The 25,191-nt window shown below is 46.4% G+C and overlaps 1 protein-coding gene across 3 annotated transcripts in view; it reads right to left on the bottom strand.

Moving 5' to 3' along the window:
* AFAP1L2 (actin filament associated protein 1 like 2) overlaps nt 1-25,191 on the bottom strand; it is a 120,617-nt gene that overhangs the window by 11,875 nt on the left and 83,551 nt on the right. For all 3 annotated transcript variants that reach the window (XM_074999102.1, XM_074999104.1, XM_074999103.1), the window contains exons 5-13: nt 23,927-24,017; nt 15,987-16,192; nt 14,685-14,864; nt 8,900-8,989; nt 7,646-7,730; nt 6,112-6,216; nt 4,771-4,982; nt 1,937-2,082; nt 1,396-1,498 (exon numbers count right to left, since the gene is read on the bottom strand). In XM_074999102.1, the coding sequence (XP_074855203.1) occupies nt 1,396-1,498; nt 1,937-2,082; nt 4,771-4,982; nt 6,112-6,216; nt 7,646-7,730; nt 8,900-8,989; nt 14,685-14,864; nt 15,987-16,192; nt 23,927-24,017 (1,218 nt within the window). The remainder of the gene's footprint in view (nt 1-1,395; nt 1,499-1,936; nt 2,083-4,770; nt 4,983-6,111; nt 6,217-7,645; nt 7,731-8,899; nt 8,990-14,684; nt 14,865-15,986; nt 16,193-23,926; nt 24,018-25,191) is intronic.

The raw sequence follows: 25,191 nt of genomic DNA, 5'->3' as shown, positions 1-25,191 counted from the left end.
TTAATGAATTTGGTGATGGGAAAAGCGCTGGCCTGAGACCCATAGTAAATGAAAATCTCTTTGTTGTTACTCTCAGGTCTGGGCTACCATGGGAAAGAACAACAAACTTCTCCACATTGCCCATCCTAAGCCGAGAGCCACCATTTGTTTCAGAGCCCATCTTCATGGTCTGTCGCCATTCCAGCCAGTTGCAATGGTCCAGGTTCCAGACTGAGACTGCCAGCCCTTTTCACACAGGCCTGCAAACAGCCACTAAATAGTAACAGTTCTCAGCTGTGACCATCCTGGGCTGAATTCAAAGAAGGAAGCCAGTGAGGAAAGCCTCTGCATTCCACACACAGTTTTCTAGGCCAGGCAAGTCCAAGTTACAGCTGTCTGAATAAGCAAGCAGATACACGCACTCCGCCAGGCAGATAGGGGAACCTTCCTGAAAGATTTAGCAAATTTCTGGGTGGTTTTCCCAGAAAGCAAAGGGAGTTTGATTTTCAGTAGATGCTTAAAAAAAATCCGTCCCCCCCCGACCCCGCACAGCTGAAGTAAGCCCGGGCTGTTCAGTTAGAAATCTCTTCCCTTTTAAAGACGGGTATCTGCAATTCACGCTGCCTTTATCCTTTAACCCTGACGTATTTTGCTGCCCTGCTAGCCAAAGATCCAGGTGTGAGATTGTCTTGAGTAGACCATCACTAAGTGGTGGGGAACCTCTAGACAGTGGGCTGGATCCGGCCTGTGGCTTGCCTGGATCCAGCCCCTGAGACTCAGGGCTTGGCCCCTCCCTGCGTCGGACAGCTGGCACTGGTGCTCCAACCCTGCAGGCCTCCTGGTCCCACCTCCTTCCTAGAGCCCCATGCCAGCCTGTTCCTGTATCCCCCTCCCCAAACCCTCTTCCTGTTGCCAGGCAGCCCCCTCCCTCACACTCAACTCCTCATTTCTGGCCCCACCCCAGAACCTAGAGGGGGCTCCACAACATCTACTTGCTCTGGTCCCCCAGAAGGGCTACTCTGGTCTGGGTACAGCTGTGCACCTTGGTCTTCCCTCTCCCTGCCCTGGGTCTGAAACAGGAGGCGAGTGAGGTACCTCAGTGAGGTCTGGCTTTTGTTATTGCACCTCACTTTTGTGTGGCCCCTGACTGATTTTTTTTCCGTAGTTCGGTGGTCCCTGACCCAAAACAGGTGCCAGCCTGCCCCCTACAGGTCACAGGGTTCAATGACATTAGGTGTTTAACGGGGGATGCCCTAGGCTCACCACATCCCCCGCCTCATCTGGATTCAGCAGGCTCATCAGCACCACTGCTGAATCACACCAGCTCTGAAACAACTCTTTCAGCTGCTCTAAGAAAAGTGATCAACGGGGAGCCCAACTAGGAGACGGCTGCCGCCAAAGCCATGCCAGGGTCACCTCCGGCAGGTCCACGTCGTCGTAGAGTTCCTCCTGCTCTGTCCTCATCTTTGGCAGGTTGTCAATATAGGTGTTGGGTTCGCAGTACTTCCTTTGCATCAAGCTGTAAATACCAACAAGGACATGCTTTCAAAGGCTGCAGGTGTCCCTGTGTTCCCACCCATGTCAGGACGTCGGCATGCTGCAGTGGAGCCTCCAGCCTGCCCCTACATGCCCTCCTGAGTGTGCCCCCAAATTGATCCACTGCCAGGGGATCCTCTGTGGCAGAGGCAGGGAGGATCCTTAGGGCAATTCACGGTCCCCTGTCATCAGTCCCACTTGTAAGTGACAGTGGGAGAGAACGAGCCCTGCTTCCTCCCCTCATGCCCAGCTAGGTGTCTGCAGCTGCACAGCAGAACGTGATCTGCTCTTCCTTTGCGACGGAGCACGTCACACAGCCAACTTCCAGCTGGGGGCTGGTCGTCCTTCCTCTCCCTGCTACCCTCCCTCATATGAGAGCAAGGGATTTTCCAAAGCTCAAAGTGCTGCCACTGTGACTTACAAGAATGAATTCTTTGCCGCACTGACGATGCAGGAAATCCTGTCCGCATCAACATAATCATAGGTAAACTCTTCTGGGTCTGTTTTGGAGCCTGACTCTGATAACAGGAGGCCCAGCCAATGGCCCATTTCCTCGGAAGACTTGGCCTACAACACAGCCAAAGAGACAGAGTTTTCAGGCTGTAACCCCAGCTTCCAAAATGCTTAATATGGTTTAGAAGAGAAGGCAAAGTACAGATGTATTGGGGGTGGGCTGCGTGTATGTGTGTGTCTGTGTCTGTCTGTTAGGGTAAATAAACAGCAGTGCTTGGAAATGAATCAGGTTAACAAGACTTGAGGGTTCCAAACACAGATGGCATCATTATAATTTCAACCAGAGTATTTCTAAAAGCAATTCCTCATTTACCTTCCTGCCAAGACTGGGGCTCTCAGATTAGAAGGGAAGACTTAAGGGTGATTTACAGAAGGGAAGACTTAAGGGTGATTTAACAGCAGCCTTCAACTTCCTGAAGGCGAGCTCTAAAGAAGAGGGTGAGAAACTGTTCTCAGTGGTGTCAGATGGCAGAACAAGGAGTAATGGTCAGAAGTTGAAGAGGGAGAGGTGTAGGTTAGATATTAGGAAAAACTGCTTCCCCAGGCGGGTGGTGAAGCACTGGAATGCGTTGCCTAGAGAGGTGGTGGATTCTCTATCCCTCGAGGTTTTTAAGTCCCAGCTTGACAAGGTCCTGTCTGGGATGACTTAGTGGGGGTTGATCCTGCTTGAAGCAGGGGGCTGGACTAGATGACCTCCTGAGGTCCCGTCCAGCCCTACGATTCTGTGATTAGCTTGTTGCAGTGAGGAGCTTCCAGTTGCCTAAGCCCTACCCTTGCTGGAGTCTTTCAGGCAATCTCCAGTTTTGCAGAGGAAAGACCGACTTTTTAATCTTTGGCCAGTAGAGGTCAGTGAAAAGACTTTCAAGATTGCTAGTATTAGAACACCTGCACAAAACTTTAGCAATGAAATCTGCAGAGGCTTGAAGAGAACTCAGACTGATTCATGGGTTTGGATGAGCCTAAATCAAAACCCTGAATCCAAAACAGCCACTTTCTCAGGTGTGTGGGGAGGTTTGAAATCTGAACCCCAGTCCAGACCAGGCGTTAGAAAAAGGCCTGTGTCATAGAATCATAGAAGAGTAGGACTGGAAGGGACCTCGAGAGGCCATCGAGTCCAGCCCCCTGCCCTCATGGCAGGACCAAGCACTTTCTAGACCATCCCTGAAAGCCATCTATCTAACCTCTTCTTAAATAGCTCCAGTGATGGAGATTCTACCACCTCCCTTGGCAATTCGTTCCAGTGTTTGATCACCCTGACAGTTAGGAACTTTTTCCTAATGTCCAATCTGAGCCTCCCCTGCTGCAATGTAAGTCCATTGCCTCTTGTTCTATCCTCAGAGGCAAGGAAGAACAAGTTCCCTCCCTCTGCCTTATGACACCCTTTTAAATACCTGAAAACTGCTATCATGTCCCCCCTCAATCTTCTCTTTTCCAAACTAAACAAGCCCAATTCTTTCAGCCTTTCTTCGTAGGTCATGTTCTCTAGACCTTTGATCATTCTCGTTGCTCTCCTCTGGACCCTCTCCAATTTCTCCACATCCTTCCTGAACTGCGGTGCCCAGAACTGGACACAATACTCCAGCTGAGGCCTAACCAGCGCAGAGTAGAGCGGGAGAATGACTTCTCGTGTCTTGTTCATGACACACCTGTTAATGCATCCTAAAATCATGTCTTTGCAATGAGACACCCTGAAATCCTCCATGTTCACCAACAGCTTGAGCCACAGTTCAAAGTTTGGGGTGCTCTCAGTTCCAATATAAATTCTGAGGCTCAAGACCATTTCTAGGGGAGAACCTTGTGGAATTCCTGGGTTCAGCTGGCTTCCGCCTGAAATGCTGCAAACCTGGGCAAGTACGGCCTCCCTGCTTGAATCCCAACACTGCACAGTAAACAAAGCAAAACTCATGTGACTCCAAACCAACTTTTGCACAGACATGTTAACAAAAGCCACCAGGTATAGCCTGAAAAGTAAGAGGAGTTTTTGTTATGTCAGGCAAAATATTGTATCTATATACTGAGCTTCTATCCTTTCTCCACCTCCTACCCCAGTAAAATTAGTGCCACCTTCTAGTGCTGTCTGCATACCAGCCAGCCAGCTTGGGCCTTGAGACTTCAGTCTGACCCAATTTACAAACTGCTGTTCTGTTTCCAAGCACCTCTTTCGCTTGTACATCTGCTACCAGACATATAGTCTATGATTTACTGGGAACCTCAGACCTACAGTGGTCAGTCAGCTAAATAAAACACCTTTGGGCCCTGTGGCAGTCATTTCAAGCCTGTTGTTTAGCTATAAATATTCCACCCACTGGAAAATACAGGAAATTGCTCACATTGTCCTCCTCCTACTCTAATCACACTGATGTCAGAGGGAACTAAGATTAGAGATAAACAGTCCGGGATACAGGCAAGTGAAAGTAGCAGACCTGAGTAGGTTTACTTGTGCTTTCAGGGCAAGAACCTAATGGGTGCAAAGGAATGGCAAGTCAATGGAGTTGCACGATTTTATGCCCGCATTTGTTGGAATTAGCATTCATCGGAATACAAAGAACATCACTGTTTCCAGTTAGCAGCAGCCCTGCAGACTTAAATATCCTGGCTGTCCTGTAGTAGCTAAAGAGAGTTACTTCTGCAGGAGCTGAATGTTACTCAGCTGAGTTCACCCTGCAGGGCAGTAGGAATCTTTATGGCAGCCTTGGCTGATCTACCTCAACAACTTCATCTGAGAAACAAAAATCACCATACCTCTAATTTGGCTAGTTCCTCCCCATTGTGCAGAATACGGAAAGAATAGAGATGGTCAGGGGTTGGGTCTGGAATAATTTCACAGCCCACCAGACTCAGAGGTTGCTGTGCAGATTTACTTCTGTTCTTGTCCTGGTAGAAATGGAGATGACCATTTTTTATGTGACACCAACGGGATCTCCACTGGCTGTTCACTAATATGTTCAGGTAACCTGCAAGCAAGCACAGGCTGGTTGAGTAACTTCTTCCACCCCCGTTGGCACTTGGGCTTCGGAATCACCTGCACACCTCAAACCTCCGCTGGGCCAGTATGTGAACAGATCCACAGCTCATTCTAAGGTTGCTGGTTTCAAAGCTGGAAGGTTCATTACACAGGTTAATAGCAAAGGTTTGAAGCTAAATTTTGCTGTGATGTACATTCTGGGTGGACAGCTGGTCACTTTTATCTTTGGAATTCAGGTTAGGTTCAGAGTGGCAAACAAACTGTGAATGCGTGAACTGTGTCTGCGCTTACATGGCTGTGCTGCTCTTGTGCTTTGGCATAGACAGACACTCACTACAGCAACAGGAAGGGTTTTCCTATTTTTGCATTGAATAGACCTCCCCGAGAGGTGGCAGCTAGATCAACAGAAGAATTATTCCGTCAGCCTGACACTGTCTACACCAGAGAGTAGGTCAGCTGAACTACATTTCTGAGGGCATGTCTATATTTATGTGGAGGGGGAGTCGGTGTGCTGCGATGGATCTTCCAGGGATTGATTTTGCCACTTGTGTGAAGACGCGGCAAAATCGATCTCTTTGGGCTCAGGCATCCACTCTGGCACTCCACGCTAACATGAGGAGTAAGAGATGTTCGCACGAGCCCAAAGATCCCTGATCTACACCCGGGAACAAAGTCGATCCTGATACTTTAATTCTAGCTATGCTAATAGTGTGGCTGGAATTGCATATCTGGGATCAGCTTTGATCCCTAGTGTAGACCAGACCTAAGGCTGTAGATTTTTCACACCCAACAGAAACAGCCATGCACACCAGCCCTCAGTCAAAGCTTCTCCACAACTCTGGAGACTCGTCCACCCAAAGCTTTAAATCCCACACAAACCTCTCTCCTCTGAGTGCTCAGGAACCTTATGTTTTATATGTTGCTTTCTGGGGAGGAAAGCATAAAGGCCTTTTCCTTGTATCTCTGATGTTTCCAGGGGCAGATGGCTGGCAAGCTCTCTCTTGCATCAGCCTTCATGTTGCTACCTGCTTGTGCGAGCACAATTATCTTTGGGGTGCTAGGCTCAAAATACAAAATTCTGGGTTATGTTTCATGTTAACCTCATTCCAGATGCTTACTGAAAGTTTCCAGTGCCCTCTCTGGACTCTCCAAGGAGCTGGATTTTTTTCTTCCAAGGTTCATCAGGTTGCTCAGCTTTAGGCCAGTTGTACCCTTCTTCTTAACTAACAGAAAGAGTGAGAAATACACAGTATGTGAGTCATGCCTTTGAAGCCACAGCACCATCATGTTACCTGCCCTTAATGTTACATAAAGAGCCTCTTTCCAAACTAGCTGGCAGGCATATTTTTAAAAACAAAGGATGCCTAGCAGTGAATGCCAAAACTGAGGCAATAGTAAACAAATGCATCACTTTCTCTAGGTCCTCCCCACAAACAATACAATCTGTGGACACCCCGCGGTACCTCGGGGCGAATATGCTCTAATTTGTACATAACCTGGATGCGTTATTTGGTATTTCATGACCCCCTTTTACTGTAGTATCTGAGTTCCTCACAGTCTCTTTTTTTAATATTTTCATCCCCACAGCATCCTGAGGCTAAACAAATGGCTGCGCATCTTAGGGGGGAATTAGCTTCCCACCCTGAGCTCACACAAACTCCAACCCACTTCTCTGCCAGTCCTCTCAGCCCCCTTTCCTGTCTCTCTCCCCAGCCTGTCACTGAAGGAGTGGTCAGGATGGGATGCAGATGATCTCGGCCAAGCAATTGGCCAGAGCACTGGGCCCGGCCTCTCATTATCATCCACCAGTGAGGCACTGATCCAGTGGCAGGTCCCAGTGACTGGTTAAGGAGAGAGATGGGGGTAGGAGCAAGGCCAGGGGGTACTGAGTGGGTGCAGAAGGCTGGGAGGAGGTAGCGTGTGTAAAGGGTAGTAACGAGTTGATCCAACAAAATAACCAAGTGTTCATGTGAACCCTGATGCTGCAGATTTCATGGCAGAGTTGAAATCAATGGCAAAATACATAGATTCCATGACAATGTTGACCACCATGACAGAATTGTATCCTAGCTCCTTGTGCTAGGGTCTGCACACACTACCCTTCCCACTTGCCCATCCTTTCTCTCCACCTGTACCTGGACATTAATGTGTTGATAGCTTTCGTTTGCTGTCAGGTTGGGGTTCACAAGGAGTGCAGTGAGCAGGGCTGGGGATCCAGGCAAACTTCTCCTCAGAGTGACAGCGCAGGGAGTGACCAGGCGAACCTGCTCTCCCAACACTTGGAGGCAAATTAGTTCCCTTTGCCTCATCCAGAAAGCAGTGAGGGAATGCGATAATCAGGCTAGTTGGCTGGATGACCTAAAGAGGCCCACAAGGATAAGGAGACATGGGAAGGAAATGTGGAGGGGGTGGGACAGTGGGACTCTCCTCAGGTTCTCAGAGGCCTCAAGGAAGTAAGGGCTCTGCTGCTCTCAGGTCTTGAGGAGAGGGCTCACACCACAGGAGGTACCATAAATACTACTGCACAGAGACCTGAGTGCTGTGGAGGGAACTGAGATGTGTGCCCCTGGGAACGCACACCCAGTGGATTTTGTAGGGTAAGAAGACAGAGCAAAGGGGGCTCCTAGCACACCAGAGACAGGTTGCTTTTACCATCTTTTGTTTCAATGAATTCTGGGTGGCCGTCCGTGCTGCTCCCACTCTCTGATGCCACCGAATGCCTCTCAGACATCTCCGCCTGTCAATGAGGACCAGACATGAGCACCAAAGGCTGAGGCGATACATTAACACCACCAAACATAGCCAAGAATGTCTTTGCTGGCAAAAAAAAAAGAGACGGACTGAATCTCTACGCTGGTCAAGGGAAATTTGGGGAAGCATAGACATACTTATGGGAACAAGGTGTGAATATCACAGAAGGAAATCATGTTAGTTAAAGCCATTTCTCCTTTTAATTGTGAGCCAAGCCTTCTTAATTTTTTCTTTTAATAAACATTTCTCTAAAAGAAGGATGGGATCCATTGCTGCCTCCTTTTTCCAGCAATACATGCTGTGTCCCTCCCCATGGTATCTAGATACTTTATTGGATTTATTGCACTACTGCAATGGTCTAATACTGGAGAATCTCCAGGTCCCCAGCTCTCATATATGTCCCCTTTGTGCTGCTCCATGGGCTGCTTCTCAAAACTCCCAACAGTTATTTGTATTACAAAAACAAGCAGTCCTGTAGAACCTTAAAGCCTAACAATTTTATTTATTGAGTAATGAGCATTCGTGGGTAAGACCCACTTCTGCAGATCTGTATTAGCAACAGTCCCAGGCTTCAAAGTTTGAATCCGTATCTGAAATGATCCAAACTTTTGGAGAGTTTCAATGCAGGCAAATCATTATACTAGGGTCAGGGTCAATAATCCCTTTAATCCTTTCCACCCCTGTGTGGAATAAATATTTCCCCAAGACATGTATAAATGTGCCCCATCAGTAAAAACAAAACCTAGCTGTGGGCGTTTGGCTAAGCAGCTGGGTGGCATTTGAATCACTGGTCAAGGTCGGATCATATCTACAGGCATACTAGGGCAGGACAGTGGATCATTCTATCCAATAATAGGTCTCTACCAGACACTTCAGTGGCAGGACCAAAATGCTACAGATGGCAGTTCAGGAACGATACACGTTAACTTATTCCCTCTATCAATGTAAAGGAAATTTAATATTATTCTAATAAGGCTTCTTCCAGCAACAAAATATGTTGATTGCCTTCATAATAGTTTCTGCTTCCTTCCTCCCAGATAAAGTTTCTGTACTAGTGTAAACTGCATGTTTTTTATTGTAAGAGGGAAGGCTGCAAAAGAAACATTTAAAGCATTTTACACACTGAATGTTCTCCACTAAATAGACTAGCTGTACCTTAAGGTAACTAAGACGCTGGCAGTCCGGAATGTATTGATTTCCTTCACCCACTCCTTCAGACTGAAGCCCACTGGTCTCTTGGATGACCTGCACAGAGAACAAAGCAGTCAGCTCAGAGTCGTTAAATTACCGGTGCTCACCATCTTCAGAAGTATGAAGAACATAGGCAGCAAAGCTCAACACCATGTCAAAATTCACCTAATATTAAAAACCTGGACCTCAGACTGGCTTTGTCAAAGTGATTGGGCATGTCGGCTCAGTCACCAGTGAAACTGGAGCACACAGTGAACAAAACCTGGGACCCATTGCAAGCAAAACCAGAATCAGGATTTGATGTCCTACCCCTACACAGCTCAGTTTTGTACGGTGCAGACATGGATGGAGGTGGAGCAAGCCATTTTGACAGAATTTCCCTTTGAAGTTTCGGATTCATGTGGACTATAAACTGATTCTGAAATTCAGAGGGTACTAGGGTTGCACTAGGAGCAAAATAAGATGCAAATTTGCATAAACCCCTGGGAACTGAAAGCACTAGAGACAGGTCCTCAGTTAGTGTAAATCATGTAACATTTCATAATTTATTTCAATGGGGTGATGGCAGTTGAGGACCTGGCCCACAAAGTTCAAATGAACAGAAATTCTGAGGGCCAAATTCTGTCTTGACTTTACATGTTGCAAACTGAGTGACTTCAAGAGGGGCTGTACTGGGTTGAAGCGAGGGCAAACCTTGGCCTTCTGTCACGCCAGTGGGCGTGTTGAAGGCTGCAAGTGAACGGAGCTCTTCTGCTTGCTTCGTGCTAATCACTGAGCTTTGTGAAGGTTCATTGTTCTGTTAGTTTCCATAAAGCAATTCCATTTCCTGTACAAGCCTCGGGAGTTCTGGGTTTGGGACTTTCTCCACAAACCATTCCCACACATTGTTACAGAGAGAGGCATTAAATGCTCTTATGGCTCTGCAGTATTTCCCATTAAACGTCGATTAGGCAGAAGCTAAGAGTTCACTGCTCTCTTGCCGAAAGAGATGCTTTATTCTGGCTGGAAAGCTTGACCCGGGGAGGTCCAGTCCTCTCTGTTCTCCAACATTGAAGAGGCAGGGACGGGGGGCTTTCTAGGAGCACGCTCGCCCTGGACATGAAAAAGAACCAGAGCACGTGTGTGCAGTATTTGCAGCTGTGAATGGGGCTAGTGTATGTGGGGAGAACAATAGAATGGGGTTCTCCAAGCAGAGCTACAGTAATTTCTAGGGGAGTGTGCAACTTAAGTTCCAGTGCACTGAATCCCTATGACAGTGGCAAAGACAGGCACTCTGCCCGGCCTCCTGACACTCGCTTTCTGCCCCCCATCGCCTTCTCTAACCCCTTCCTCCTGCTCTACCACTAGAAACCCCTTCAGGATGGTTTTAGACGCTTCTTTCTCTGACAATACAGCCTCCCTCAAGTTCAGACCACGAGGCAGGGAGCTGGGTCTTTGGCTGCTGAGCTGACATTGCTGGCCCTGTGGGAATGATATCTCAGCACACACACCTCCCAGCAGACATACCGAGCCTGAAGAGCCCAGCACTGAGCATCCAAGCAGGGGGTGGAGCAGTTCCCTGCCTGCAAAAATTATCCCAGAAGGGTTCAGAAAAGCAACAGTGGTTTCACCTCGATGAAACCAAAGTCCTTCTATCGTCTATCACCTTCTTCACTATGAGAAAACTGCAAGGAATAACTGAGGCCCTGTGTTCCTCAGCAGGCCTGCTGGCAGGGGCTGGGGTTGGGGGAAAGAGGGCTGTTGCCCCCTGGCCCCTTTGAATTGCTGCAAAGCACTGTACCACTGCTCCACGTGACTCAAAAGTAGCGGGTGGGGGGGGTAGGGCAGGGCTGACTGCTCTAAGCCCCACCTCTTCCATCATTGGCCCGGCCCTTCCAGGGCACAGAGCTGGGCCCCCTTCCCATCTTGCCCCAGAGCCCACAGTGGCTATCAGCACCGCTGTTTTTCAATCAAGGCAGAGCACAAGGAAGCACCAAGAAGGCGGGGATGAGGTACGGGCAGGGCCAGGCTAACCCATCACTGAGGCGAATGTAAGCTTCTCTCAGTCTGTTGCAAGAGACAGCCCTGAGGAAAGCTGGGAGGGAGTATCGCAATGCCAGCCACTCGGATTAGGTCAGCAACCCCCTCCCAAGACGGAAGATTGTCTGAGCCAAACTTGACTCCAAACTTGAATCCAGATAAATTCATGGAGGTTAGGTTCATAAAAAGGCTATTAGCCAAGGGTAGGAATGGTGTCCCTGGCCTCTGATTGTCAGAGGCTGGAGGTGGATGACAGTAGACAAATCTCTTGATCATTGTCTTCAGTCCACGCCCTGGGGCACCTGGCACTGGCCACTGTTGGCAGACAGGCTACTGGGCTGGATGGACCTTTGGTCTGACCCAGTAGGGCCGTTCTTATGTAATCCCATGTGCCAGCTCATGACACCTGGAGTTGGAAAGTGGGCCCAGCCCGGCAGTAGAGGAACTACTACTGCAAGGTGGACTTGCTTGCCAAACACGAGCCTGGGGCCGCGTCTCCTGGTCTCTGTTAAGATTGTAGAGCTGATGCGGATGGTGCTGCTGTGCTGGTCAACATCCCCACAGCAAGGCAAAGAGGTGGCAGTGAAAGACGCTGGCCTATGATTCTGGCCCCTCGTCTACCAATCCGGGCCCTGGCTATGTACCTAATTTGTCCACAAAGAAGCATAGCACAATACAACTGGCAGGGACCTGGAGAGGTCACCAAATCCAGTCCTCTGCCCCCACGGCAGGAACAAGCACCATCTAGATCATCCCTGGTAGGTGTCTATCTAACCTGCTCTTAAATACTTCCAGTGATAGAGATTCCACAACCTCCCTAGGCAATTTATTCCAGTATGTAACCACCCTGACAGTTAGGAAATCTTTCCTAATGTCCAACCTAAACCTCCCTTGCTGCAGTTTAAGCCCATTGCTTCTTGTCCTATCGTCAGAGGCCAAGGAGAACAACTTTTCTCCCTCCTTCTTGTCTTTTAGGTACTTGCAAAGCACTATCTTGTCCCCTCTTTTCTACACTAAACAAGCCCAGTTCTTTCAGTCTTCCCTCACAGCTCATGTTCTCTAGACCTTTAATCATTCTTACATAAAGAACATAAGAATGGCCATACTGGGTCAGACCAAAGGTCCATCTAGCCCAGTATCCTATCTGCCGACAGTAGCCAGTGGCCAGGTGCCCAAGAGGAGGTGAACCAAAGACAATGGTCAAGCGATTTGTCTCCTGCCGTCCATCTCCCGCCTTTGACAAAACTCTAGGCACCATACCTTACCCCTTGCTAACAGCCATCTATGGACCTAACCTTCAAATATTTATTGAGCTCTTTTTTAAACTCTGTTAAGCCGTATCTACACCTGCACGCTACTTCGAAGTAGCGGCGCTAACTTCGAAATAGCGCCCGTCATGGCTACACGTGTTGGGCGCTATTTCAACGTTAACATCGACGTTAGGCGGCGAGACGTCGATGTCGCTAACCCCATGAGGGGATGGGAATAGCGCCCTACTTCGAAGCTGAACGTTGAAGTAGGGCACATGTAGACGATCCGTGTCCCGCAACATCGAAATAGCGGGGTCCGCCATGGTGGCCATCAGCTGAGGGGTTGAGAGACGCTCTCACTCCAGCCCCTGCGGGGCTCTATGGTCACCGTGTGCAGCAGCTCTTAGCCCAGGGCTTCTGGCTGCTGCTGCTGCAGCTGGGGTCCATGCTGCATGCACAGGGTCTGCAACCAGTTGTCAGCTCTGTGGATCTTGTGTTGTTTAGTGCAACTGTGTCTGGGAGGGGCCCTTTAAGGGAGCGGCTTGATGTTGAGTCCGCCCTGTGACCCTGTCTGCAGCTGTGCCTGGCACCCTTATTTTGATGTGTGCTACTTTGACGTGTAGACGTTCCCGCGCAGCGCCTATTTCGATGTGGTGCTGCGCAACGTCGATGTTGAACGTCGACGTTGCCAGCCCTGGAGGACGTGTAGACGTTATTCATTGAAATAGCCTATTTCGATGTTGCTACATCGAAATAAGCTACTTCGATGTAGGCTTCACGTGTAGACATAGCCATAGAGTCCTGGCCTTCACAGCGTCCTCTGGTAAGGAGTTCCACAGGCTGACTGAGCGCTGTGTGAAGAAAAACTTTCTTTTATTAGTTTTGAACCTGCTACCCATTCATTTCATTTGGTGTCCTCTAGTTCTTATATTATGGGAACAAGTAAATAACTTTTCTGTATTCACTTTCTCCACACCATTCATGATTTTATATACCTCTATCATATCGCCCCTCAGTCTCCTCTTTTCTAGACTGAAAAGTCTCAGTCTCTCCTCATATGGGGCCCGTTCCAAACCCTTAATCATTTTAGTTGCCCTTTTCTGAACCTTTTCTAATGCCAATATATCTTTTCTGAGGTGAGGAGACCACATCTGCACGCAGTACTCAAGATGTGGGCATACCATAGTTTTATAAAGGGGAAGTAAGATATTCTTCGTCTTATTTTCTATCCCTTTTTTAATTATTCCTAACATCCTATTTGCTTTACTGACTGCCGCTGCACACTGCGTGGATGTTTTCACAGAACTATCCACTATAATTCCAAGATCCCTTTCCTGATCTGTTGTAGCTAAATTTGCCCCCATCATATTGTATGTATAACTGGGGTTATTTTTCCCAATGTGCATTACCTTACACTTACCCACATTAAATTTCATTTGCCATTTTGCTGCCCAATCACTCAGTTTGCTGAGATCTTTTTGAAGCTCTTCACAGTCTGCTTTGGTTTTGATTATCCTGAACAGTTTGGTGTCATGTGCAAACTTTGCCACCTCACTGCTTACCCCTTTCTCTAGACCATTGATGAATAAGTTGAACAAGATTGGTCCCAGGACTGACCCTTGGGGAACGCCACTAGTTACCGCCTTCCATTGTGAAAATTTACCATTTGTTCCTACCCTTTGTTTCCTGTCTTTTAACCAGTTCCCAATCCATGACAGGATCTTTCCTCCTATCCCATGACCACCTAATTTACATAAGAGCATTTGGTGAGGGACCATGTCAAAGGCTTTCTGGAAATCTAAGTATACTATGTCTACTGGATCCCCCCTGTCTGCATGCTTATTAACCCCTTCAAAGAACTCTAATAGATTCGTAAGACACAACTTCCCTTTACAGAAACCATGTTGACTTTTGCTCAACAAATCATGTTCCTCTATGTGTCTGATAATTTTATTCTTTACTATTGTTTCTACTAATTTGCCCGGTACTGACGTTAGACTTACCGGTCTATAATTGCTAGGGTCTCCTTTAGAGCCCTTTTTAAATATTGGTGTTATATTAGCTGTCTTCCAGTCATTGGGTATTGAAACTGATTTAAAGGATAGGTTACAAACCACCGTTAATAGTTCTGCAATTTCACATTTGAGTTCTTTCAGAACCCTTGGGTGAATGCCATCCGGTCCCGGAGAGTTGTGACTGTTTCGCTTATTCTTGTTTCTCTTCTCTGGATTTTCTCCTATTTCTCCACATGTTTCTTGAAATGTGGTGCCCAGAACTGGACACAATACTCCAACCGAGGCCTAATCAGCGCTGAGTAGAGTACTCCATATAGAGCACATGTTAATTCAGCCCTGGGTGAAGAAGTGCAAGCCCAGAGGCAGTGAACAGAGTGGAATGAACAGCCCCCACTTCCACTGTAATAGTGGATTATTTTCCAGCTAATTTAACATTGCCCACTATAGTGTAACAGCTCCACTCACTCTGAGCCACTGCTCTGCCTGGTCCTTGCTCTGCAGGCCTAGCACGATCACATCTGCATTCATCGGAATGATCTTCAGCTTGTGTTCTTTCTTCTTCACTTGCTTTTCCTTGTGTATGACACTGCAGCCAAGCAAGTTCACGTCAAGCTGAGGGGTGTGGTCCTTGGAGCTCTTGTAGCACTGGAAGCAGGAGACAAGTGAAGTAAGAGATTAAAAGCTAGGGTGAAATCACCATAACTCATTTGCTAACATCCATGCGAATGGCATACCGTGTACATCTACAATGGCTGCACAGCATGCAGAGAAGGCCCAACTCAGTTACAGCAGCAGTGTCCAGATGTTTTACACACACACACCACAGCTGTTTACCCACCTAAGCACACATACATATGTACAGACTCACACATAAGCATCATCCGTAGAAACTGTATCTCAAAAGGTTCTACAGGATCTAAACAACTTGTTGTGAGTAAAATAAGAGCCAGGGGGGTGGGGGGTGGGTTGCTACTATTGGACGAATCAGGATTAGAAGAAAAGTTCCTGACTTGCTCATAAGCACTAAGCCACGTGTAACATTTTCTAAACCACTGACTTGCCTGAGGCACCCCAGGTCCCACTTTCAAAAAAGACTTAGGCACCTGGGAGGCCAGATTTTTCAAAGTGCTTAGGGGCCTACAGACACATGTAGGCACTGAAGGAATGTCTGAAAACCTTCACTGAGTTAGGTGCAGGGGTGAAAGCAATTGCCAGGACTTACCTGTGCTGGGGTCCTCAGAAAGGTGTGGAACCCTCCTTGAGCTTCTGAAAGGGGCAGTGCCTCGGGCAGAAGGGGCAAGCCAAGGGCCAGATTCCCCCAGACAGCTCTTCATGGCCATGGCTGTCTTGGTGGATGGGAGCCCCAGGCCCTTTTAAATCATCAGATGCTGGGGCAGCCATCCCTTTTGCTCCTCCTTGCTTCAAATGTTATAAATGTAATCCACCATTTGCAGCCCCCTAGCACAACTGGACCTTACCAGCAGGAGCAAAAGGGGCACCTGCCCTGGGGCCCAGTAACTGGAAAGTGCCCAGGGTTCCCAGTTGCCACAGCAACGGCCAGGAGCACCTAGGCCCTATAAATCACCACCAGTGTCCCAGGACCCCCAGCCCTGAAGGATTGATTAGGGGGCAAGAGGCACTGAGCCTGGAGCAGGGTGGATCAATAATTCCCAGCATCTGCTTTCACCCCTGGAGACGCCACCTCCCACTCCCAGTCTGAGACAATAGGTTAGTATGAGCAAAAACCTAGGTTACGTGTTTTCTTACCAACAATCTAGTGTCCTTAATGACACACAGCTGTTTGGCCCACTGTCCCAGCCACTTCTTCCTCCAGAGGAAAGCACAGATGCGGGCATCCTTCATCAGCTCAATGTTGGCTTCCGGGGATGGCCATTGGTGGGTTGCGGACTTCCCTTTGCTGCTCTCCTCTTCATCATAGGATTCATAGGAGCTGCTGACTGCTTCCCCGTCCTCTGTAATGAAAGGCAAAGCTGGTCCCCAAGCATATTTCTGGGGGGCAATTCCTGTTTGCCTCATGCATGCCATCAGGCAACAGGACATCCTCACAGCATGCCACAGTCACCAGCAGCTCTGCCCCATGACTTTACTAAAGATTTCCTACAGCCATTTTCTTAGGGAATTTTATCTCCCAGAATCCAGTTTTTCCTGCTGGCTCAATGTGTTGCATTGATGTTTTGTGCCTGATATTCTCTCTCTCGCTCTCTCTCAGATGGTCTCCAATTTAAGAGCTTTCTTGCAATGTTCTAGGGGATGTTGGGTGTATTTTTCCAATGATATATTTTATATTCTCTGGAAGCTGAAAGCACCAAACCTGCAGTGTGATTGCAAATGATGTCCAGTCCCTGCCAAGACAGCCTTTGCCTCACAAACATAAAAATGAACTCTGTAAGGCCATGCGACAAGCAACGATTAATTGCCTGTGGACCATCACTTGATTGTCCCCCTTCTAGGCCAACAGCCATATCGACACAACATGGAAAGTATGGCAAGACATACATTTGAGCATTAGCACCAATGAAGCAATGTCAAATGGTAGCAGTAACAATTAGTAATAAATTACAGCCTGAAATAATGGGGATTGTGTTTATGTTTGGTTAAGAACAATACAAAATTGTCCAGGACGTTCTTAATAAAGAGTGGGATTTGAAGATTGCTCAGCATTGGCTTAACTGTCATTCCACTGAAGCCAAAGGGAGCTCCACCAGTCAAAGGAAAGCAGAGGCCAATGCTGACCGCAACTGAAAATTCCACCATGATGTAGAGTGCTACTCAGCTCTGATGCATATCAGTCGTGAAGATTTTCAGAAGGTAAAGATGGCTAGCCATTGGTTCAAAGTCCATTGAAGTCAACAGAGAAACTGCCACCAACTTCCATGAGATTTGCAACAGGTCCTAGGTGTTCATCATACAGATGTAACTTGCCAGCCACCCATCATTATTAGTGGGTTTCACAAAGATCCATCAGAGGCGTGCCCCAAAATTTGTACATAAATTTAATTTATGCACGTTCATCCCTATTGAACAGGATTAAGATAGTGATCTCATTATCAGAGGGGTAGCTGTGTTAGTCTGTATCTGCAAAAACAACAAGAATTCCTGTGGCACCTTACAGACTAACAGATATTTTGGAGCATAAGTTTTCATGGGCAAAGACCCGCTTCGTCAGATTCATCATCTGATGAAGCAGGTCTTTGCCCACGAAAGCTTATGCTCCAAAATACCTGTTAGTCTGTAAGGTGCCACAGGAATTCTTGTTGTTGATCTTATTATGTTTCTCTCATTAGGATTTAGTCAAATGTCCACTCAAGTGCAGTGTCATTTTAATACTGTAGACATTTTTGAGAAGAAAACTGAGAAAGTAGTTAAAAGACTTTATTGTGTGATTCCTTGAAGCATTATTCAGTAAGGTAGGTTGTATTTGTTTTTAAAATAAAAATATTTCCTTCAGAAGCCACAGCGATACCACAATATTGCTTCCCAAGTCTCTACCAATTGTCTTACAAAACAACTCCAACAGTGCAAAGATGATCCGTGCAAAGAAACCCTAATTTAGCTTATTTCTCAAAAGAAAGATCACCACTTCAAAATTCACCGAATGCCCACAGATACCTTGTTAATGGCCCAAAATCCAGCTGCAGTTCAGCTTTCAAGAGATGACGATTATATTATTTCATATTATCTTATTACATTCTTTCCCAGGTACATGCCGTTCTACAGCTTACCTCCTAGAAGACTTTGGAACAGATCCTCAGCTAGTGTCAATCGGCATGGCTCTGCTTCCAGAGAACTATGCCTATTTACACCAGCTAACAATCAGCCCCTGTGCTGGGTGTAACATCTTCATCAATGAAAACAGTGCCACTCGGATGTAAAAACTCTTTTGATAAGGAATGAAACACTGATTTGCAGAAAAAAAACCAAAAAGTATCTGAAGACCTTCCTCTCCCTGTGGAATGGAAAAGTATTGAGCCAGGATGACAATGTGGCCAATGGCGTGGGTTAGCCATCCATGCTCGGAAGGGAAGAGTGCTGGTGGTAATGAAATGGATAGGCTGGGGAGGTGATCCTCTCTGCTAGAATGATAGTAAATCAAGAGACAATGCTGAAAGTTCAGGCTTTGCCCTAGCCCCAGTTATTGTGGCATAAATTACTCCCTAGGTACCCTGCAACCCTGTCCTGGCTCCAGAGGCAGCAAGTGTAGCAAGAATACCTGCATAGTCATGACCAAAAATAAAGAGTGAGAAAGCCCCAGATGAACAAATATGGAGAACAAGGATTCAGTCTCCCTTCAGTGATCACTCTCAAACTTTGCCTTTGAGCAATTAACGTCCCACCTTTGGAGGGAAAGAGCAAGTTTTGAATGAAATGGTAACCAGAAGGATAGATTCAGCAAACATTTTACATTGGCTCCCCATAAACTAAGCAACTGCTTTTAAAATAACCACCAAAATTAAAACCCAACTAGTGCAGATGAAAATTTCAGTTTGAATGATCATTAATTAGGCCGCCACATCGTCACTCGCATTCCCGTTCTGTTTCTTGTCATGCCACCCAGTTATCCAAATGCAGCACAGAGGTAGACCAATAAGAACTAAGAAGACAGTCTCTACTAGGTTCATTCTAATTCACTGCTCCACAGTTTGTTACATTGTCCCACCTCTGATGTCACATGACTCTCTTAGCTCCTCAGCCCATCTGGAGGATTGGCTTTGATATCTCTTCTCTGGCAACATATTTGCTTATTGCATTAGTGCTGCTATTCTTGTTTTATTTTACTATGTCCCTTGGTTTTGAGCTACAAGGCTTAAATTCACAAACTCAATAACAGAGATGGACGGCACCTCCCTGCCCCTTCACCACTTATCTAGGATCCTTGCCCCAGGATCTCAAAGCACTTTCTGTCATCCCACAGGAGGGAGATAAGTGATATTAACCCCTCACTTTATAGATGGGGAACCCGAGGGACAAAGGGTCCAGTTTTACACCATTGAAATCAACAACAAAACTCCATCCCCACAGGACGCAGAATCAAGCCTAAGGAGATTTAAAGGCAGAGGCAGGATTCAAACTCAGTTCTCTTTACTCAAGCCTTATGCTTCAGCCCTTAGACAACATACACACTCTTTCCACTCCATCAACACTTCAGCCATTTAACTAAATTTATTCCTAACTTTAGATGACACCTAGAAACCAATCAATCCAAGGTGAGCTTTTGCAAACTCAAATCTGGCTTCCTCATTACAGAGATCAGACAATCCTGGAGATTTTATCTGCACCTCCCCAAACTTATGGTGATTTGGAAGAAATGGAAACTAATCCAAGCCCACCTTTGATCCTTTATCACTTGCAACCACTTAAGTACTATTTTTATATTTAATAAAATAACCTTTGTTTACCATTAAACCCCCTGTAAAATAATTGTTGCCTGAGGGAAGGGGTAACAGCTGTGCAACTCTCTCTTTCATTGATAAAGGGAGGAAACAACTTTTGAGCTTGCTCTGCATAAAATTTTTATGCACCGTGAGATGAATTTATCCTGGATTCTGGTCTCACAGGGGCAGTGCACCTGGCAGCTGTGTCAAGTCCCCGTGACTGAGTTTTCCTGGAGATGAGCTGCTCTCGTCTGCGTCTGTGTTGCTCTGCTGTTGGCCATAAACCCAACTCCGTGCCTTTTCAGGGGGAGCCCAGATGTTCTGGCTCAGCTGCACAGGGTGGTGGAGTGCCTCAGTAGGCAGATAAGTGAGCTAAGTGATATGATCAACCCATCAGGTGATAGTTTCAAGGGGAGGTCTGTGACTAAACCCATCACACCATGTTGCAAAGAAGGAACTGATTTAAACACAGAGATTGATGCAGATAATGTGATAAACAGAAACTAATACTTCAGCTCAGTTGCACCTGATTATGTCACTCACCTTACCTTCAAACTATGACCAAGTTACACTACACACTTACTGCAGTATAACTATATCACCCAGGGGCATGAAAAATCCACATCTCTCAAGTGATGTAGTTATACTGACCCTTCCCTCTCCACCTCCAAATAGATGGCACTAGATAAGCACTGGGCTTATTTTGGCCTGGTCGACACTACATGGTGCAGGAAAGTAGATGCAATAAATCAATGGCTGGTGCATTGATCTCTGCAGCACTGATCCCTGATGTAGTGTAGACATACACTGCGTCTGCAGAAGAGAACGGGAGTTCCAAAGAGGAAGGAGCCAGGCTGTTTTCAGTGGTGACAGATGGCAGAACAAGAAGCAATGGTCTTATGATGCAGTGCAGGAGGTCTAAGTTGGATATTCTAGAAAGCTATTTCACTAGGAGGGTGGTGAAGCACTGGAATGGACTACTTAGGGAGATGCTGGAATCTCCCTCCTTACAGGCTTTTAAGGTAAGTCTTGACAAAGCCTTGGCTGGGCTGATTTAGTTGGGGTCGGTCCTGCTGTGAGCAGGAAATTGGACCAGATGACCTCCTGAGGTCTCGTCCAACCCTAATCTTCTAGGATTCTGTGAGTGCAAGAGCGTGTCCTGCCAACATGGCTACTGCCTCTCATGAGGTGGAGTAAGCTGTAGCTTCCAAAGGCTTCCCATCAGGATCAGGGCCTTCATTGTGCTAGGTGCTGTACCAACACACAAAAGGATACAGTCCTTGCTGCAAAAACATGACTGTAAAAATAAAGGAACCCCGCATAAATTCAAGGAACGACCCCCACTTTGTTTCTGTGTCACAATCTTTAAAGTTTAGTGTTGCACAGATGGCTCTAAGAACTACTAACATTACGGCCATGAATTTGGATCCAAATACACAGCCTCACTTGTTATCCTTAACTCTGCATTCCCTGACTCTGGTATGCAGTACAGTAAGAGGCGGTGGTCTAGTGGTGTTGATCATTGCTGTTTATAAACAGTCACACTTTGCATAAAGGCTATATATGAATGGTTAATAATGTATGAAAAGTGGTTCTATAACAATCTAAGCATTTATTAAGTCCAATATATCTGTAGGTTTAACAAATTTTACGAAGGCATCATTAGCTCTTCTAGTTTGACCTCCTATAAGAACATAAGAACATAAGAATGGCCATACTGGGTCAGACCAAAGGTCCATCAAGCCCAGCATCCCATCTGCCGACAGTGGCCAATGCCAGGTGCCCCAGAGAAGGAGAACAGAAGACAAGTGATTTATCTCCTGCCATCCATCTCCTGCCCTTGTTATGAAGGCTAGGGCACCATACTTTATCCCTGGCTAATAGCCATTTATGGACCTGACCTGCAAAAATTTATCAAGCTCTTTTTTAAACCCTAATAGAGTCCTGGCCTTCACAGCCTCCTCGGGCAAGGAGTTCCACAGGTTGACTGTGCGCTGTGTGAAGAAAAATTTCCTTTTATTAGTTTTGAACCTACTACCCATCAATTTCATTTGGTGTCCCCTAGTTCTTGTATTATGGGAAAAGGTAAATAATTTTTCTATATTCACTTTCTCCACACCATTCATGATTTTATATACCTCTATCATATCGCCCCTCAATCGCCTCTTTTCCAAACTGAAAAGTCCCAGTCTCTCTAGCCTCTCCCCATATGGGACCCTTTCCAAGCCCCTAATCATCTTAGTCGCCCTTTTCTGAACCTTTTCTAATGCCAATATATCTTTTTTGAGGTGAGGAGACCACATCTGCACGCAGTACTCGAGATGTGGGCGTACCATAGTTTTATATAGGGGAAGTATGATATCTTTTGTCTTATTATCGATCCCTTTTTTAATAATTCCTAACATCCTATTTGCCTTACTAACTGCCGCTGCACACTGCGTGGATGTCTTCAGAGAACTATCCACTATAACTCCAAGATCCCTTTCCTGATCTGTCGTAGCTAAATTTGACCCCATCATGTAGTACGTGTAATTTGGGTTATTTTTTCCTACATGCATTACCTTACACTTACCCACATTAAATTTCATTTGCCATTTTGCTGCCCAATCACTCAGTTTGCTGAGATCTTTTTGTAGTTCTTCACAATCCCTTTTGCTTTTGACTGTCCTGAACAACTTGGTGTCATCTGCAAACTTTGCCACCTCACTGCTTACCTCATTTTCTAGATCATTGATGAACAAGTTGAACAGGATCGGTCCCAGGACTGAGCCCTGGGGAACACCACTAGTTACCCCCCTCCATTGTGAAAATTTACCATTTATTCCAACCCTTTGTTTTCTGTCTTTTAACCAATTCCCGATCCATGAAAGGACCTTTCCTCCTATCCCATGACCACCTAATTTACATAAAAGCCTTTGGTGTGGGACCGTGTCAAAGGCTTTCTGGAAATCTAGGTATATTATGTCCACTGGGTGCCCCTTGTCCGCATGTTTATTAACCCCTTCAAAGAATTCTAATAGATTAGACAGACACGACTTCCCTCTGCAGAAACCATGCTGACTTTTGCCCAACAATTCGTGCTCTTCTATGTGCCTTGCAATTTTACTCTTTACTAGTGTTTCTACTAATTTACCTGGTACTGATGTTAAACTTATCGGTCTATAATTGCCAGGATCTCCTCTAGAGCCTTTTTTAAATATTGGTGTTATATTGGCCGTCTTCCAGTCATTTGGTACCAGAGTGGATTTAAAGGATAGGTTACAAACCACTGTTAATAACTCCGCAATTTCACATTTGAGTTCTTTCAGAACCCTTGGGTGAATGCCATCTGGTCCTGGAGACTTGTTACTATTCAGGTTATCAATTAATTCCAAAACCTCCTCTAATGTCACTTCAATCTGAGTGAGTTCCTCAGATTTGTCGCCTAAAAAGGCTGGCTCAGATTTAGGAACCTCTGTAACATCTTCAGCCGTGAAGACTGAAGCAAAGAAATCATTTAATCGCTCCGCAATGGCACTGTCTTCCTTGATCGCTCCTTTTATATCTTTATCATCCAAGGGCCCCACTGCTTTTTTAGCAGGCTTCCTGCTTCTAATGTATTTCTATATGTATCACAAACCACTGAATCCCACACAGTTAACCCAATATTGAGGCCAGCAACTTGTATTTGTTCAAAGCATCTCTTCGTGAACAACATCCAGTCTCAATCTGAAGACCTCAGGAAACAGAGAATCCATCATCACTTACAATATGTTATACTGATGTGTTTATGGCCATCTGTAATACATACTGCTTCTGTCTATAGCAGGTATATAACATCTACTAGTCATTTTTAATCCTTTATAAACCATAAATGTACCCTTCTTATGACAAAAAAATCCACAGGGGTCAAACTTACACCATCAGTTACAAAGAACTGTCTGGGCAGGGGGTGGACAGAATTTCTGGGCCCCTGGACAAGATAAGGGGTGTGGCTCCATGCCCCTGGAAGGGGCAGGGCCATGGGTGGAAGGGACAGGGCTGGGAGTGACTTCCCCCGCACACACACACACACACCAGCCCTTCAATGCCAGCTGGCACTCTGGTGGATATTCAAAGGGCCTGGGGATCTGGCTGCTTCCTCTCTCACATTAGCAGTGGCTGGAAGCCCCAGGCCCTTTCGAATTGCTGAGCCCTGGGGCAGTTGCCCTCCTTGCCCTGCATGTCGGCGGGCCTGTGTATAGTGTTTCTGTTCAGCTGCGTCCACAAACATAGCTCTGCACCCCTCTGTAGTTAATGGTAACTGTGAAAAGCAGGGACCCCACTTTGACATACCATTCACAGAGATGTCATATGGCTGAGCCTCTTCATAATATCCCTCTGGAGACTCGATCTTGGGGATCGACGACTGCTTCGTTTCTGCAATCTGAGGAATGAATGAATTAAACCAGCATCCCTTTAGCACTCAAAGCTTCGCGTAATGCCAGAGTGTGGCCCACTGGAGGGGTCCTTTTAGACCTATATGTAATTCACGACCTCTTTGTAAATGGGTTCAGATTCCAGGAAAGACACATTGGTGAGCGTTAATATTTAACTGGCTTTCAATGTACCACTCACTGCATTAGGTATCAAGGAGGATTGTGCAGCTGCAGTTAGCAGTTCATAAACAATGCCACAATGTTGTGGTGCTTCGAACAGTTCACTTTCAATTTTCTTCATTTTTTTGGGACATAGGACAGATGCTGGAAAAACCACAATCGGTTTCTTCTTTCCAGCCATGGATCTGATTCTGCTCGACCAGTACATGAGAGTTTTGCCATTTATTTGACTGGACTTACTCTGCTAGGCCCCCCTGGCCCAGATGTCTGCACAGAAGCTATCCATTTCAACAGGGTACGAAGTTTAAGATGAAGGAGAATAGTTACAAAGTACTTGAATGGGGGGCAGCTGTGAGGACAGGCAGAACTACTGTCTACCTTCAGCTCAAACAGACGTTTGAAGTCTATTACCTTATCTCAAATTCCCTCACTGAAGGTTCATTGCCTGTGCATGTCACAGCAGAAAGTCCCAAGCTAGGAAGCACACCAGGAGACTTTAAAATCCGGAAGAGCAAAAACAACACGAAAGCAAAATAATCCTTTGAATAGAGTCCAAGTGTTGGAAAAACCCTTGTGCCTCTGCCAACTCCCACCCCAGAACACAACCTAGCAGAGAAAAGAGTTCCTTGATCCCTTGGAAAAACCAGCATGAAAGATGAAGCAGGATAAAATCCAAGCCCATTTACTTCCCCAGTTATTCATACAACCGCACTTGACTTCTCTGAGCTGCAAACTTGAATGCAGTAGCGGGAGGCGCTCAGACTTTGAAGTGGAGATTTCAGCATAAAAACCTACATGGAAGAGAACATTGGGCAGAGCTGCAGCCCACCTCATGAAAAGCCATGATGCTATCACCCAGTAGTTTAGCCCTACTCCTCAAATTGTCCAGCATTAAACATTTCCTCTCACACACCAGACACAATACAACACAAGCCGCATCTGTGTTCCCCAGACAGGTTATGTAGCTGGTATTCGGTTAAAATCAGCTGCAGGCAAGTTATT

Source organism: Carettochelys insculpta, chromosome 7, assembly GCF_033958435.1.
Source record: "Carettochelys insculpta isolate YL-2023 chromosome 7, ASM3395843v1, whole genome shotgun sequence".
Taxonomy (NCBI): Eukaryota; Metazoa; Chordata; order Testudines; family Carettochelyidae; genus Carettochelys; species Carettochelys insculpta.
Note: the sequence above shows the minus strand (reverse complement) of the source record. Positions and strands in the feature narration are given on the sequence as shown.